The sequence below is a fragment of the Eublepharis macularius genome, chromosome 2, assembly GCF_028583425.1.
Source record: "Eublepharis macularius isolate TG4126 chromosome 2, MPM_Emac_v1.0, whole genome shotgun sequence".
Taxonomy (NCBI): domain Eukaryota; kingdom Metazoa; phylum Chordata; class Lepidosauria; order Squamata; family Eublepharidae; genus Eublepharis; species Eublepharis macularius.
Window position 1 is genome coordinate 67,910,845 of NC_072791.1, and position 17,945 is coordinate 67,928,789.

At 44.2% G+C, this 17,945-nt stretch overlaps 1 protein-coding gene across 1 annotated transcript in view; it reads left to right on the forward strand.

Annotated features, from left to right (window-relative positions):
* Window positions 1–17,945, forward strand: part of LOC129323395 (cytosolic phospholipase A2 beta-like) — an 84,665-nt gene that overhangs the window by 55,769 nt on the left and 10,951 nt on the right. The window contains exons 14-17 of the mRNA XM_054969929.1: window positions 7,581–7,698; window positions 10,506–10,643; window positions 13,315–13,419; window positions 15,174–15,365. Of these exons, the coding sequence (XP_054825904.1) occupies window positions 7,581–7,698; window positions 10,506–10,643; window positions 13,315–13,419; window positions 15,174–15,365 (553 nt within the window). The remainder of the gene's footprint in view (window positions 1–7,580; window positions 7,699–10,505; window positions 10,644–13,314; window positions 13,420–15,173; window positions 15,366–17,945) is intronic.

The window sequence follows — 17,945 nt, forward strand, 5'->3', positions numbered from 1 at the left end:
ACCCCTCCTGAGTAGATACAAATGACCTACATCTTTTCCACACTGTGACACTGAGAGATCTCTGTCTTTTGGTGCTACACCTCTGAAGATGCCAGCCACAGCTGCTGGCGAAACGTCAGGAACTACAATGCCAAGACCACGGCAATACAGCCCGGAAAACCCACAACAACCATTTCTTTTGTTTGTTTGTTTATATATTGGATTTATATCCCTCCCTCCCCCCAGGCAGGCTCAGGGTGGGTCACAACATCATATTATAACAATTACAACAATATATACAATATACAATATACACACACACACACCATAAAATACACCATATATATAAAATATAACTTAAAACAATATTAAACAATAAAACATAGTCCAACAAGGGCCCCTAAGATGTGGCAGGGTGGTAACTTCAGTACATATCACCATGGGTAGGCACAACAGATCTCAGTTAGGCTTTGGAAGTGGAGCAGACCAGGCAGCTCCTCAACCATTTTCAGAGGCCTGGTGGAACATCTTTGACAAAGCATTTCTTCTCCAAACTCCAGAGGAGCAGGAGGTACTTTAGATCAACAGAGGAGGCATCACCTTTGTATCTGCAGGGAACACCTGTTCAGAAACAGTGGCCTCCTTCATATGAAGAAATTTGAATTGCAATCTCCCAATATTTTGTGATTGGCCCCAATGCTATGTTACAGCTATTTAGTGATTGCCTGCCATGACACCCATTTTATGGTCATGCCTGTCAGGTGTTCAGGATCACCTGTCATATTCAATATCCCCTGCAGCTGAAGCTGATGTTGTTGGAGTGTTTCTGGGGTGTTTCTGTTATTTGAACCTGGAGTGAGAAACTGGGAACGGAAGGTGTTTGTTCCTGTTGTAATCTCTCCCGAGCCTGTAATCTCTCCTGAGCTTGGGAGCCTGCTTGACCTTGAGCAGTCCATGAATCACACATCCTGTTTTCCTGAATGCAGAGTTAGAGAACTGTTAGGAGAAAGGGGGGTGTAGAATTAGGAGTAGCCTTGGGGAACTTATATCTGTGTGATACTTGTCTGCAGTCATCAGTCCTAGCAAAGATGGCTTAAATGTATGATACAGTCATCAACAAAAAACTTTTACTCATGAAGTGAAGTCTCTTGAGAATTGCCTGGCATCCTTACAGATTGCTAGGACTGCCATTCTTTAACCTTCAGATCGAACTCACTGTAGACTCCTAACTCCGAGCCATGGCAGCTGAGGGAAGCAAGGGGACCAGTGCAGCAGAGCTCACCATGGGAATTCTTAAAGACCCCACCAAGGAGCGTGGGCCCAGCACAGTAACATTGGCTGAGCCAGAGCTAGTGCAAGACTCTGCACAGGTGTTTCCTGGAAGTTTATTGATTACAGAGCTTGGATGAAGGGGACCCCGCAAGTGGTGTTGGCCAGGAGGGAGCTGGGCCCGAGAGATTGTCAGAGAGCCCAGCTCCACAGACTATCCCTGATCCAATGGGATGATTTCCCTGAGGAAAGGGGGGGGAGGTGATGAGGAATTAGGAGGGAGGGGAATGCTGGAAGCACCCTCTGCTGAAGAAGTGCAAGAAATCTGAGCCTAGTTGGGGAGATGAGGTGTGAATTCAGTGCTTTCATGGAGAATATTCAAGAGATGATGCTGACAGACTTCCAACCCAGTCCGCCCGGAGGCCAAGGTGACTAGCTGGGTCAAGCTGCCCAAGGGCCACAAGACCAGCTGTTCGCCCCTCCCCCAGATGGGCAAGAAGCACTGGCACCACAAGGAGCCCCGGTGCCAGCTGGCCCACTGGCCCAACCAGTACACCCAGTGGGAGCCCCCACTGGGCCGATCCCTGGACCTCCACCGCAGCTGCTGTGGGGGCTACAGAAACTAGAAGCCCACTTTGAGGGGGACCCAGAGGAGTTGGGGTACTTCTTAGTGCAAGCAGCAGAATTCTTGAGAGAATGAGGCCACACCTTCCCTGTTGAAGCCAGCCAGGTACGCTTCTTGGGCTCCTGTTTGGGGGGGAGAAGTAGCTAAATGGTATGTAACTCTCTACACAGCTTGGGCCCTAGGGCTTCAGAGTGTGAGAGCCTTTATGCATGTAATGTGGGCGCAGAACAAAGATCCCCTCGATGACGAGAGAGCAAGAACCAAACTGAAGTGCATGCGGCAGGGGAACTGCCTGGTGCGCGAGTTTATAGCCTAGTTTAGAGTGTGTACTGCTAAAGTTCAAGATTGGACTGAATTGGTGAAGGTGGAGTTTTTCCATGCCAGCTTGAATCCAGACTTAGTGACCAAAGCCATGGTGCAAGATGACCCACATACCCTGCTGGGGTGGATACAACTGGCATGTGAGATTGAAAACAGAGAGGAGGTCGTAGAGCTACTTCGCTTGCAACACCAAGCTGGCCAACATCAGAGAGCCACCAAGAGAGAAAGAGGAGAAAGCCTTGCATGAGAGGACCAATCCCGTCAGGCAAGATGGAGAAGAGGAGGAATCAAGGGCAGGCCACTTTGCCACAAAATGCCAGGGGTTGAGGAAAAGTCTCCGCAAGAGAAAGAAGGGGCCCCAGAGCAGCCTGGCTGGGAGGCTGAGAAAGGGAGGAGCAGCAGCCCCAACTCGCCTGAGATGAGCAGCAGCATCCCAAGAGTGCGAGAAGGCAGCAGCAGGAACCAGGATGGGAGAAGCACCTGAGAGACTGGGAGAGGGATCTCCTTCCAGCATTGAGGAGGAAGAGCTAGTGGGAAACTACCCAGACCTGCTGTGACAGGCACCCATCAGCAGGTCAAAGAAGAGCAGGTGCCAAGCATGGTGAGAGAAAAGGGAACCGTATTTTCCCTCCCCATTACAATAGTACACCCTAGAAGGGGGACGAGTGGGAAACGGCCTTTAACACCCGCTTGGGACAGTTTGAGTACCTTGTCATGCTGTTTGGACTTCAAGGGACATCTGGAGTCCCTTTAACACCCCCTTGGGACTGTTTGAGTACCTAGTAATGCTGTCTGGACTTCAAGGTGCAGAGGAGTTAGCCGTGTTAGTCTGTAGTAGCAAAATCAAAAAGGTGCTACTGGACTCTTTTTGATTGGACTTCAAGGGACATCTGTGGTTCTTGAAAGCTAATGTTACCATAAAGTTGGTTAGTCTTAAAGATGCTACTGGACTCTTTCTATTTTGCGACTACAGACTAACACGGCTAACTCCTCTGGATCCATAAAAATAATGGCATACTCCACAGGCACCTGTGCAACAGGAAAAGCCAAATGCTCCTCCTCAAGAGCAGCCCTCTGGATCTGGATTCTTCATGAATCTGATTTAATGAAGTATTGCATAAATACCTGTACAAAGGAGCGGTTGTTTATCTTGATGATGTTCTGATCTATTCGGATGATTATGACCCACAAGTGAAGTTGGTAAGGGAGGTTTTAAGTACCCTTTGTAAGAACAAAATGTATGCAAACTTGTCAAGGTATGAGTTTCATAGAACTGAGGTGGTCTTCCTGGGCTACAGAGTGTCCAAGGAAGGACTTGGGATGGACCCTGCTAGAGATGTGTTGGTATGGGAGGCTCCTAAAACAAGACGGCAATTACACTCCTTCCTGGGCTTTGCAAATTTCTACAGACCATTCATTAAAAACTTTGCCCAAACTGTACTACCTTTAATAGATTTGTTAAAAGTGAAAGGAAAAGGATCAGAAGGGCTGAAATCATGTGCTTAGCCGGAGTGGACAAATGAATGCCAGGAGGCATTTGAGAGGTTAAAAACCCTGTTCACCTCTGAACCTGTGTTATGCCACCCAGATGAAAACAAGTAATTCATTGTGCAAGTAGACGCAAGTGATGTGGCGATGGGAGGGGCATGATTTTACAAGAGGGCTCTAATGGAGATCTACACCCCTGCACTTATGTGTCCCAAAAGTTTTCAGAGACAGAAAGACACTGGTCGGTTTGGGACAAGGAAGCTGCAGCTATCAAGTGAGCCCTATCTACTTGGCGACATACCCTTCGAGATTTGGACTTATCATAAAAATCTAGAAGCACTTAGATCACCCTGCAGATTGGGGGCAAAGCAGCTCTGGTGGGCAGAGTTCTTCTCCAAGTTTCAATTCACACTCAAGCATCTCCCAGGGAAATCCAATTTCTTAGCAGATGCTCTGTCTTGCCTCCCTCAACACGAAAGTTAGAGACGAAATTGTTGATAGTATTTTCACACCCACACAGTTGGGAGGGGCAGTGCTAATGTGCAGGCAAGCACAAAATCTCCTTGGTCCCCCATTGAACTCCTGGCTGGAGACAGTCAAAACAGAGCAGGAAAAGGAGGGGGGAGGGTTTGCAAGATCCTCTGGAGAAGGGGGAGGATGAATGCTGGTACTGACAGGGCAAATTGTATATACCAGCAGCCCTGAGGGGGAGGTGCTGAAAAAATTCCATGATGACAAAACAGCAGGGCACTTGGGGTGGTAAAAATGTTGCATTTAACACAGAGACAATTCTAGTGGCCAGGAATGAGGAAGGACATTTTTCAATATCTGTCCAGTTGCCCCATTTGTTTGATGGGGAAAAGACGGGGAGGACTCTTACAACTGCTAGAGACCACCCCTGGCGACCTCGGTCTACTATCTCCATGGACTTCATCACTGACCTTCCCCGCCTCTAAGGGAAAAACTGTAATCCTGGTAGTGGTTGATCTGTTTTTCAAACAAGCACATTTCATTCCCTGCTCCAAACTTCCCACAACAAAGAAACTAGCCACCTCATTCATGCAAAACGTGGTCCGTTTACACTCTATCCCAAACAAGATAATTTCTGATGGGGGGGTCAATTTGTTGCCAACTTTTGACAGGAGCTTATGAAGGTAACAGGAATCGAGCCAGGGTTAAGCTCCAGTTATCATCCAGAGACGGATGGACAATCAGAACGTACTAATCAGATACTGGAACAGTTCCTGAGATGTTATGTCAACTATGAACAAGATGACTGGGTGGAATTCTTGCCTTATGCAGAATACTGCTACAATAATAGCCTGCTTCACAGGAAAAACACTCTTCCAAGTGACTCAAGATTTTGAAGGAAAGCCTCTACCAATGCTAGGCTCAGACCCAGACGTAAAGGGGTGGTAGTGGTTTGAGTGCCTGGTGGACTAAAATTGTATCGCAGTGGGATGTAGTGAAACAGACATTAAGGAGGGCTAAACATGCCTATAAATTCCAGGCTGATAAGAAGCGTTCACTCCCTTGGGACTTGAAGGTGAGAGACTGTGTTTATATATCCACAACGAATCTAAAAGGAGCACAACGCAGCAAGAAATTAGAATAGAAGTATTTGGGTCCTTTCAAAGTAATCTAGGTCCTTTCAAAGTAATCTGGGTCCTTTCAAAGTAATCCGATGTTACTGTGGAACTAGAATTACCAAAAACTTGAGAAATGTGCACCCCATTTTCCATTTCAGCCTCCTCAAAAAGGGCCCTGGACCGGACAAGTGGCACTCTGATCCCATGGCCCAACTTCCAATCCTTATAGGTGGACAGCCCCATCAGGAGGTTGAGCTCATTCTGGACTCCAAGTGGAAGAGGGGGGCGCTATACTATCTAATTCAATGGAAACATTTTCCAAAAAGCCAGGCTGAATGGGTTGTCTACTAATGTGAGAGCCAAGAAACTGATTTGAGCTTTCCATAATAAATACCTGGGGAAGCTGGGGGGCGGGGAATTGATCTTCGGGGGGGGGGGCAGAATGTCAGGTGCTCAGGATCACCTGTCATATTCAATACCCCCTGCAGCTGAAGCTGATGCTGTTGGAGTGTTTCTGGGGTGTTTCTGTTATTTGAACCTGGGGTGGGAAACTGGGAATGGAAGGTGTTTGTTCCTGTTGTAATCTCTCTCGAGCCTGTAATCTCTCTTGAGTTTGGGAGCCCAGGAGCCTGCTTGACCTTGAGCAGTCCATGAATCACACATCCTGTTTTCCTGAATGCAGAGTTAGAGAACTGTTAGGAGAAAGGGGGGTGTAGATTTAGGAGTAGCCTTGGGGAACCTATATCTGTGTGATACTTGTCTGTAGTCAGTCACCAGTCCTAGCAAAGATGGCATAAGTGTATGATACTGGCATCTTATCAAGAAAGAACTTTTACTCATGAAGTGAAGTCTCTTGAGAGTTGCCTGGCATCCTTACAATGCCCGCTTTCTGTTCTCAAAATTCCAAAAGTTCCAACACTCAACAACAACACTCAAAGTGCCAACAACTCAATAAGATGTTGCAAAACTAACTCAGTGCTGCACAATACCAAGTTAAACAAGGTGTTATTATTTTAGGAGATTCTCCCAGCCAATCTTTGGCAACTTTCCTATTGACTAAGGCAATGGACTAACCAACTACATTCACTGCTATGTGCAGTGAAGGAAAAGGGGAAAGGTCATATTCCTTGACAGAATTGGAGGTTTCCCTATCAACTCAGTGAGAACTGGAAGTGTGGTTGTAAAAGAATTAACACAATTGGCCAGTCCTACCACTGCTAAATTTGAGGCTGCATTCTAGGGCAGTGGTATGTAAGGGACAGCTTCTAGTACCAGCTTGCAACTCAGTAGTTGGGAGCAAAGAATGTCCAAGCAGCTAAGAAGATATCCAGCAGTGCTGAAAAGCTAGTAAGGAGTGTGTTAACGAACCAGTGGTTCACGGTTCGGTGCCAATGACGATCCCAAGATCGCGAACCGCAACGAACATTTTCCGTTGCCGAACTGGTTTGCGGTTCATGGTTCATGGGGCACGGAATGGCCCCCGTGGCACTTAGAGAGCCCATATTCCCGGGTAGTGTTTTGCAAGCTCTCCTACAGCCATCAACCAAGTTTGGACAAGATTGCAAAAGGGATCTTGGAGTTATACCCTCTCCAATCCAAGGCCCCCAGGAAACTCTCACAAAAATTCAAGCTGAATTATACTCTGTCTCTCTCCCCAAAGGCTAGCAAGTGGCAAGCAAGAGCTCTGTCCCACTCCACTGCTCGCTGAAAGTGAAACCTAGCCTGGGAGCCCACGGCTATTTATAAGCACAGGTCCCATTGAGCAACGCAGGAGGTCTGTGTTTGGCCATCAGAGCTGCCTATCAGGGTTTGCAGGGATGAAGTTGGAGGGCCCAGGGCTACAGAACACCCCCTTTCCCCTCCCTCCCCTGGGTGTCTTCTCCAAACTTGTAACCGCTTTGCAGCTCCGTGGTTGGAAGGAAGACCTGCCGATCAAGGTAAGCTGGGCTTCCATTTGGGTTTCCAGGACGACAGAAGGAGTGCAGACAGAGTTCAGGCATTCCCCCGGCTCCATTGCCAGGGGAATTGATTGCTGGTGCCTGAGTGTCTGGCTTCCCGAACCGCGTCTGAATGCACCAAACCAGGCCTCTCCCGAACGCTGGTTCGTTGGCCATGGACAATCACCTATCACAGGTTCACGATTGTGCGATCGCCAATTTCGTGGGTTTTTGAAGTTCGTAATGCGGTTCGTGCCCATCTCTATTCAGGACTCAGGAGATACTTGTTTCTCTGATATTAAAGCCAAGATTTGTTTTTCTTACTGCATTTTAATGTGTATTTACATTTCTCCATATTTATTTTGCTATTAGCCAAAGAACAGCAAACTTACAGAACAACGCATAGCTTTGAATGAAGGGCAGAACCCTTTGCCTATCTACACAGCCATAAACGTCAAAGACAAAAATATCAGCACCTTTGACTTCAGAGGTAGGTGCCAATCTCTGGTTGAGTGAGCTTCTTTAACTACTGAATTCTTGGATCATTTAAAGACTGAAGTAAAGGTGGGCGTACAGACAGATCATTGACATTGGACTGAAAAGATCTGGGTTCCATTCTGTTTTGTAGCACAAATCATTTCCTGGAATGGGTGTGTCTATGGGAATTGGTTGTGCAAGATTTGCCAAACCTCTTTACAGCACTAATACAAATACTTATTACTAACACAAATGGTTTTCAAGATGGCATACTACAGCCTGTTTGTTCTTATGACTTATTCTGTGCTGAATGTTTAGTACTCCAGGCCAATAGAGACTGTGTGGACATATCACAGAATTTAATTTAATTTAATTTATTATATTTATATTCCGCCCTCCCTGCTTTTGCAGGCTCAGGGCAGATAGAAGAAGTGCATATGCATGGACAGAAGACTTCTGATAGGCACACTATATGGAACTCTGGTGGCATTAAATGTTTGTTAGATCATAGAGGGTAGCAGTTTGCTTTTTGATATTGAGTGAACGCTACCGCTTTTTAAAATAGAGAGTAGTCCTCTTCTCTGTTTTCATTCTGTTTTATACTTGAATTCAATAACCTCAAAATAAACTAGCGTTCCTTGTTTACCTACCAGTAAAAATGGTTACCATTAAAAAAAATTGCCCCTTCCCAACTGATTAATATCCTGATTAATATCCTTCCCCCAAACCCCACCATCTTCAGGCTCCACCCCCAAATCTTCACAAATTTCCCAACTCTAAGTTGGCAACCCTAGGTTCCTCAAGGTTCCATCTTGTCCCCCGGCTCTATGTTGGTGAGGTCTTATTCATACTTTGCCATCATGACCTGAAAAAGTTGATTCCCTGTCCCAAATAATATTGGAATGTCCTTATTATAACTTTTATCACAACTTGTTGATTGACCCTATTTTTACTCAACTACTTCCCACTGTATTGAAGGATAATATAGTCCCTTATCTTCTGGTGGATAGAGATCCAAGGACTATGCTGGCTTTGGCCAAGTATCTCTCCACCATATTTTCCTTAAAGAAATAAAGACTACATATCCGCTGCTCAAGATCATTGGATCAAAGGAGGTTCAAAGAAAAGGAAAGGTAGGTGAGGTCATCCAGAGATATGCAGGTGATAGTCAGTGTTATCTTGTGCTTCCAGCAGATTGCAGGGAGGCTGTGGAAACCCTGAACCAATGGCTTAAAGCAGTTATGGGATGTATAATAATAATAAATAATAAACTTAATTCTGACAAGACAGAAGTGCTATTGATGATTGAAAGGACTGACTTGCTAGGTCCACACCTGTGAAGGAGCAGGCTTGCAGCTTGGAGGTGCTGCTGGATCCAGGGCTACTACTGGATAAGCAGGTGGGAGCAGGACTTGGGGTGCCGTCCAATAGCTTCAGCTGGTGAGCTGGCTGTGGCATTTCCTGGATTAAAAAAATCTTGTAATTACGGTACATGCCCTGGTAACATCTAGATTAGATTACAGCAATGTGCTGTATTTGAGGCTGCTCTTGAATAGGGTCTGGAAACTAAAATTAGTGCAGAATGCTGTAGCAAGAATGCCAACTGAAGTGGGTCATCATAGGGACCATATCACTCCAGTCTTGGTTGTTCTAAATTGGCTTCCAGTTTTCTTCTGGGCCCAGTTAAAGGTGCTAGTGTCTTTAAAGCTCTATACTATTTGAGGCCAGTATATCATAGGATCATCTTTGTGGGCTCTGATTTGGGTGCCTGTGGTATATGAGCTGAGATAGGAGGCAAGTGGCAACCCTAGAAAGGGCTTTCTTGGTCATGGCATCAAAATTGTAGAATTCCCTTCCCAGGGAGATTTATTTCTCCCCCTCTATCATCCTCTTTGGTCAGCAGGTAAAGACTTTTGTTTGTTTGTTTGTTTGTTTCATTTGACATTCTGTTACTGACCCTTCTTCCGCTGTATGTTTTAAATGCTGTTATGTGTCATAAAAATTTATTTTTAATGTTTTTAACTGTTTGCTGCCTTGAGGTCCTAATTAGCTTGAAAGGCAAGTTAAAAATGGTTTAAATAAAAAAATTACGTACAAATGTATTAAGGGAAAATAATATTATTCAGTTGTTTTTGTAGATGCTGTTCTTTATACCCAGAGCTATTCAATTTTAATGTAGTCAGAAATTTTCTTATTTTTATTTATTTATTTATGTTAATTATAGTCCGCCTTTCTCACTGATACTCAAGGCGGATTACACAGTGAAAGTCCATGCGATCAACAGCTGGGACATTCAATAATCAATACAATAGGGTAAGCATGGCAGAAATTTGAAACGAAGCATAAAATTTTAATACAGGAATACAGAGGCATATATATGAGAGACAAAGGCCATGAAGGGCTTTGTATGTGATGACCAAAACCTTGAGCTGAGCTTGATGGGTAGTCAATGGAGTGACTGCAGAATGGGAGTAATATGCATACTTTGCTTAGATCCCGATAATTAATGAGCAATGGCATTCTGCACCAGCTGGAGTCTTCAAGTTGACTTTGAGGGGAGACCTATGTAAATTGCATTACAGTAGAGTTACTGTGATGTGAATCTGGGTGGCCAGATTAGCTGTATCAATCTAGAGGGCCCTCTTCTAGGCTAGCCTTAATTTTGCACAGATAAAAAAATGTTATTTAATTGGGCCCTATAATTTTTCATATTCTGATTGTTACGTCTTTCATCAGGAACATCCACCAGGAATGGCCTTTTTGTTTTAAGGTTTGTGTCATTGACTTAGAAGAGGGCCATTAAATCTTCTGTATTTGCAGAATGGATAGAGTTCAATCCTTATGAAGTGGGGTTTCAGAAATATGGTACCTACGTTCGTACTGAAGATTTTGATAGTGAGTTCTTCATGGGAAAGCTGGTAAAGAAGTTTCCAGAGTCCCGGATTTGTTATCTGGAAGGTAACCTATTACGCATTATAAACTGAAAAATGCAGCAGGCAACATCAGTGGTATCGGGAAGCTCATTCCTGTTTCTGGCAAACCTGTGCTGTCAAATCTGTTAGCTTTGAAGAAAACAAGCACCGTCCACCTCAGTGAAATCATACTGGGGAACAAATGGATTCATTAAGTTAACAACAATTTATAATGTTGTATTCATCAGTGCAATTCTATGCAAAGTAACTCTAATCTAAGGCCATTGACTTTCAAGTCTGTATAGGACTACACTGTGTATGAATGTGTGTATCAAACTCAATATACACAGCCTCTGCAATCCTTTCACCTTCAGTTTTTAGTTATGGCTCTTTCAAAATATTTTTATTCTAGTTCACCCAGTATAAAATTCCTTCTGCTTTTTTTCTTGGTTACAAGTTTCTGTCTGAAAGATAAAAGTTTTGAATGGGAAAAAAGTATCACAAATGTAGCATCTGGAAAAGATGAATACCGGATACAATCTTAAGCAGATATACTCAAAAGTAAACCACATTTAATTCAATTGGTCTTACTCCCAGGCAATTATTCATAGAATTGCAGCTAGAGAATAGGAAAAAAGAGATATGATCCTTGGCAAAACCACTTCAAAACTGAAATTTTCAAATGCCAGAGGGGAATGTGTAGTAGTCCTCAACCCTGGAAGGGTTAAAAAGGGTGTGCATGGGAGGAACCAGACAACCATGTTGCTAGTAATTTCATGTGCTAATAGAAGGAAGACATTCTCATAAATGTCATACCTATTTGTTATCATATGAAGGTGGCATCCATATGCAACTTGCTTGCATGAAAGGGCAGTGTGCACAATGACTTCAACTGCCCTTTTTCATCCATTAATATTTTTCATTTTGTCAAATAATATTTGAAATTTAGATTATCTGTGACGTTCCCTTGTCCCCTCTTGCTGAGCCTGAACTCTCCAGAGGGGCAAGATGGTCATCTTTTATTTGGATCCAAAGTCTGGAACCCAGAGGAGCCTTTAAACCTGGCAAAGCTACCAGAAAAAACCTTTGCTGTGGTCTTACTCATAAATAAAAACTATTGCTTAGTAAATAGAACATTTTTATTAATTAACAATTAAGCAAAAGCAATTTTAAAAAGCACAGTTCCAGCAGATCATTAAGCAACGACAACAACAATAACAAATTAAGCTAGCTGTCCTAAATAATACAGTTGTTACCTGAAGCTCAGTTGGTAATTTACTCCACAGTAGGGTTATCATTCCCCTGCTCCCTGCCACCACTCACCTGGCTGGGGGGAGGGGAGTGCCAGGAATGGGCCCAGGAGCTTTGGACCGTGTGAGAGCAACAAGGAAGAGAAGGCCTCCCATATGCCCCTCACGCCCTCCATGACCCCCCCATCCTGTTCCCTTGGTTGAGCTCCAGGGGACCTGGCAACTCTACTTCACAGTAGGGGTGGGCATAAACCGTGAAAAAACGAACCGTGTGGTTCGTGGTTCATGCATTTTCACAAACCAGGAACCAGGAACTTCCCCGAACTGGGGCAAGTTTGCGAACCGGTTAGTAGTTCCTGGGGTTTAAAAGCCCCTTTCCGTGCTGCTTAGCAGCAGCATTTAAACCTGCAGATCAAGTGCTTGTCGGGGAAATGGCCATTTAAACTGCAGGTGGGGCTTGGCTAGCCAGCCAGGCAGCCAAGTCCCACTGTTTAAATGATCAGCTGCTTGTTGGGGCTCTCCCTGACAAGCAGCTGATCCGTGGGTTTAAATGCCCCTTTCCCCGCTGCTTTGCAGTGGCAAAGAAAGGAGCATTGCTTTTTTAAACAAACCAACCAAATCAACTGGCATACCAGTTTGGAAGTTCGTGGAAAGGAGCTTCCATGAACTGCTGGTTCGTGAACCATGAAACAGGCCGGTTCGTGGTTCTTTTTGGTTCATGTTCTGTTTTGTGCCCATCTCTGCTCCACAGTGTACAGCAATTGGTTGAGCAGTAGCAAAGCATTCTGGCCAATAATACATAACCCTTGGTAGAGATGCAGGGTGCCTCATAAAAAAAGATCCGTAGGCCGAAAAAGTACAAACTGACTCCTGCCAAGTTGTAGACTTGTAGCTGCTCTGTCATATGACTGGTGTTAACCAATGGAATACCTTGCTTTAGGGAATCTTCCAGAATTGTCATCACTTCTCCTGCCTTCCCACACCCAGCTCTAAAATTAATTAGTGCCTTTTCCCTAGCTGGATGCCCTTGAGGAGATAACAGGGAACAAGAACATCTCAGACCAGGTGCATTTCATTAGGAGAACTGAACACCTAGTTTCCAAATTAACCTTTAGATCAAACAGGGCTGTATTGCATTACACCATCATATATTAAACTTTCTTCGGACAGGCTGCTTCCATGTGAATTCTGCCACATGGTGCCTGCAAAAGTTGTAATGTGAAGGAGATATAACAGTCCTCTAAATCCAGTCCATGTCATCTCATCTCTTTTTGGCAAATCATAATATCTTGACCAATGGTTTGGAATATTGCTCTCTAAACCATGCTTCTTAAGTGAAATCATGCTATCAGCCATGATCAAAAGTAGTTTGCTGTTTCAGTGAGCTCATGTTTATTGATTCTGGTGAGATGTTAATTGGTTAATATGACCTAATACAGTTGTCTTCCTATGCTATTGACTTTATAGGTATCTGGACTAATATTTTCTCACGGAACTTGCTGGATGGTTTGTACTGGTCCTCGTCGCCAGAAGAATTTTGGGAACGATGGGTCAGAGACATGGCAGAAAAGTGTAAGAACTTCGATAGCAACCACTTTATTCTTTATTGGTTATACAACTGTTCTGTGTTTTAAAAAGGCAAATTAAAAAAGTAAAATGGTGGTCTTCCAAATAAATTATTGTGCTATTGTATTTACATGTGGAATCCTACTCTATCTTCCTTAGCTTGCACTGGAATAACAAAGTAGACCATTGGAAGGGGATTGGGGGTGCAGACAGTTAATATGGGATCAGGACCATGGCACAAGGAGATAATGAGTTTCTGTCTTCCTCCGTGTACTTTCCTGACCTGAAATGACTCCCAAGGGGTGCTGTTTGCTCCACTGGGGAACCTGTCTTTATTCCATCAGTACACACAGTGCCCCATTAGGGAATATAGCTCCCATGGGGCCATTTCAAGTCAGGAAAATGGTGCAGGAAAGGGCATAAACACCCTCCCCCAGTGTGCCAGTCCCAATCTGAACTGTATCCCCATGCTTCTGAGAACTGAGAGTCTCTCTACACAAGACATCTTACACAGGGAAGCTCAAGTGAAAGATCTTACACTTGTTCTCCCATTGTGCATTGTTAGGAAGACAGAGTACACTTGACCACACAGAAAGTAAGTCACTTAAGTGTAGAGACACTCTGAGTTCCAGGAGAGAACATACAACTCATGTATGACTGAAAGTCTTAATGAGAGCCCCAGAAATAATCCAAGGACTGTCTAACATGTAGTCAAACAAGGGTTGCCAACCTCCAGGTGTAGCCTGGAGATTGCCCAGATATTACAACTAATCTTGACTACAGAGCTCAATTTATTGTCAAAACTAACATAATAAGAAACTTATAAAATGCTGAATATCTACTTGGAATGTTCCATGTTTGTGGCCCCATGTTTTATGTAGAGCTCATTAGAATTTTCCATTGAAGGGCTGCATTAGAAAATCACTCTTGTTCCCCAGGCCCCTTAGTTCCTAATCTGGTTCAAGAAGGATGGAATAATTCTAGACATTTTGTATCAAAGCTGATTTTTGCTGATTCCTTCTCCCCCTGCAGTGCTGTGACCCCCCTGCTGTTGGGGGGTGGGGGCTGCTACAGTAGTGGCCTATGTGTGTAAGTCATGCTCAGCTGACATAAATTCATTCTGTCAGTGGGAAAGTTTTGATGGATCCAAGACATTTCTTTGCGTTTTTTTTAGTCCGTAAGCTTAATTTGATTATACTAATCCACAGGAGACAGGTTTGGCTCTGATAGCTAAAAGGCATCTCCATCTTCAGAACTGTATACCAGGTGCTGGAGAAAACCGCAGGAGACAACTGTCACCTTCATGCCTAGAGGAATCAAGCCAGCCATTTTTGGAAATGGAATGGTGGACTAGATGGGTCTTGATTTGATGTAGTAGGGCTGCTCTTAAATTCTTGTGTCTTTTTGCCATCTCAGATCATCTGAAGCTGCGTGCTCTGCAAATAACTTCCTGCAGTATGCTTGAAGAACAATGCAGTCTGGATTGCAAATGTTGAGCCTTCAGAGTCCAATATGCACATGGTCTTGATTTGCAGTAGAGGGGATGTGGGTTGAATGTAGTGGTTTTTTGGCCTTTCAACTCCATAATTCAAGGACGTTTAAAAACAAAAACAAAAAACTTTTGCTTATATTTTTGTATTTCCAGGGAGCGTCTCAGTTTTGCAGTGGAAAAACGGGACAGTGGAAGAATACCTAAACAATCTTAAAAATGTTATAAAAGTAAAGGGAAAAATTTCAGATTTATTTTCTTTATTTTTCAGATGAAGAAAATACCTTCAGAGATGGATACACAACTGTCTATAAGCCTCCATGCTCTAGTTCTGGGAAACTTTGTGAAATTTTTAATGATATTTTGACTGATCGCCCTTTAAAAGGGGCAGCTTATAATTTCCTGAAAGGCTTTGAATTTGATGCTGACTATTTGCAACAGAAAAACTTTGTGGAATGGAAAGGTAACTTAGTAACTACTGCTTCCTGAAGATTTTAGACTTTCAAAATTGAATCAGTTGAAAGGCTGTACTCCCATTTTCGGACTGTGGACGTCTGAGGAGTCCAGCATAGCAGCATAGATTTTTCTGTGAAAGATTTGTAGTTTTGTATAGATTCAGAAGTGGTAGCCCAGGAGATAGAGGGACACAAATAAGAAAAGTGATCATCGAGCTTATTCTCAATAAAATGATTTAACCTTGGAAAGGGGGAAAAAGCTTTGTCTTCTGGATGAAGAACCACAAGAAAGAACACTCTGGGTAGGGAAAGGAGATTGGACTTCATTGCCTCTGAAAAAGGTGTTTATTGGAAGACATTGGGCTTTTTACACCTCTTTGTTCTGAAGAAATGTGGAACCAGCAGTAAGACAAGCAGTCCTCCTGCCCATGCCCTTTTCTGCTAGTGAGAGCCTGTGAGGTGGAAGGAAAGGACTGCTGATGGTACTCCTGCCTTTAGGGCTGTGAGGTCCCCTTGGCAACTGGTGGAGAGTGGGGGAGACTTACTAGGTTGTGGAATGGTTCAGCTGGCTGGCAGAGAGAAAAAAATGTAAGAAGGGGAGGATGTTAGCATCCTGACACACTGATGTTACTCCTGGAAATGACATCAGCATGTTGCCAGGGGATGCTAGCATTTAGGAAAAACTCTATGATGATGTTCCCCCCATTCCCGCTACTCACCCACCACCAACTGAGGGAATGATAAGTCTTCCTGTTTCCATGCACACTGGGAAGCTGTTTTGTCTCCCCCCTCAATTATTTTAAAGGTAAGCACCAGGTCACAAGTTAAACAAATATTTAACAAATATTGGGTGGGGTTTCCCAGGTTCAAATTCCCACTCAGCCAAGAAGTTCAATGGGTGACTGTGTGCTTCCTCTCTCAGCTTGATCTACCTTACAGGCTGTTGGGAGGATCAAATGCAGCAGGGGAGAACATGTATGCTGCCCTGTGTTTCTATGGGGAAGAGCAAGTCACAAATCATCAGTCAGATGGAAAACAGCTAAAAGATTCCAGTAGCACCTTTAAGACTAACCAATTTTATTGTAGCATAAGCTTTCGAGAATCACAGTTCTCTTCGTCAGATGCATGGAGGGCCAAAAGAAACTGGTCAGATATAGAGGAGGAGAGGGAAGGGCGGGTTAGATGCAAACAGCTCCTATTGATATGTAGATGCAAACAGCTCCTTCTGATATGATCAGTTTGCTTCTGTAAAGGTTCAGAGGAGTTAGAAGTGTTAGTCTGTAGTAGCAAAATCAAAAAGAGTCCAGTAGCACCTCCAAGACCAACCAATTCCACTGCAGCACAAGCCTTTGAGAATCACAGCTCTCCCCGCCAGATGCATCTGACAAAGAGAATCCTCGAAAGCCCACGCCAGGTGCCACTGGCCTCCCCCTGACCCCGCTTCTGTAAAGGAAATCAGTTACCTGTGATAATGAGATAACCATTCATAGTCCCTATTCAGTCCCAGCTTGACAGAGTCAAATTTACATATGAATTCCAATTCAGCAGCTTCCCGTTGGAAGCCTTACGTTACAACCGTATCTGCTCCAATGCTCTTGATCATGACTCCCACTTAAGAGATTTACAACAAGCGTTTTTGGGGCTACAGTACCCATCAAATGAAGTGAGGAAACAAATCAACAGGGCCAGACTAGTACCCAGAAACAGCCTGCTCCAGGACAAACCTAAAGGAACTAACAACAGAACACCACTGGTTGTCACCTATAGTTCCCAGCTCAAACCCATCCAACATATCATCAGTGAGCTACAACCCATCCTGGAAAATAATACCTCTCTCTCAGAAGCCCTGGGTGGAAGACCTTTCCTTGCCTACAGACAGCCCCCCAACCTTAAACAACTTCTCACTTACAATCATGAATCGGCTAGCAGAGTCACCAGCACAGGTACCAGGCCCTGCAACAGACCCAGATGCCAGCTCTGCCCTTATATCTACCCAGGGAATACAATTACAGGACCCAATGGCATCAACTACACTGTCTCTGGCTCTTACAGCTGCTCATCCTCCAATCTGATATATGCCCTCATGTGCCAACAATGTCCTTCTGCTCTGTACATTGGACAAACCAGCCAACCTCTACGCAAAAGAATAAATGAACACAAATCTCACATTAGAAATGGCAGCGTCCAGAAACCAGTGGGAGAACACTTCAATCTACCAGGACATTCCATCAAGGACTTAAAGGTCTCTGTAGTTCAACAGAAACCTTTCAAAAACAAAATCCAACGGGAAGCTGCTGAATTGGAATTCATATGTAAATTTGACTCTGTCAAGCTGGGACTGAATAGGGACTATGAATGATTCTCATTATCACAGGAAACTGATTTCCTTTACAGAAGCAGGGTCAGGGGGAGGCCAGTGGCACCTGGCGTGGGCTTTCGAGGATTGCAGTTCTCTTTGTCAGATGCATCTGGCGGGGAGAGCTGTGATTCTCAAAGGCTTGTGCTGCAGTGGAATTGGTTGGTCTTGGAGGTGCTACTGGACTCTTTTTGATTTTGCTACTACAGACTAGCACTTCTAACTCCTCTGA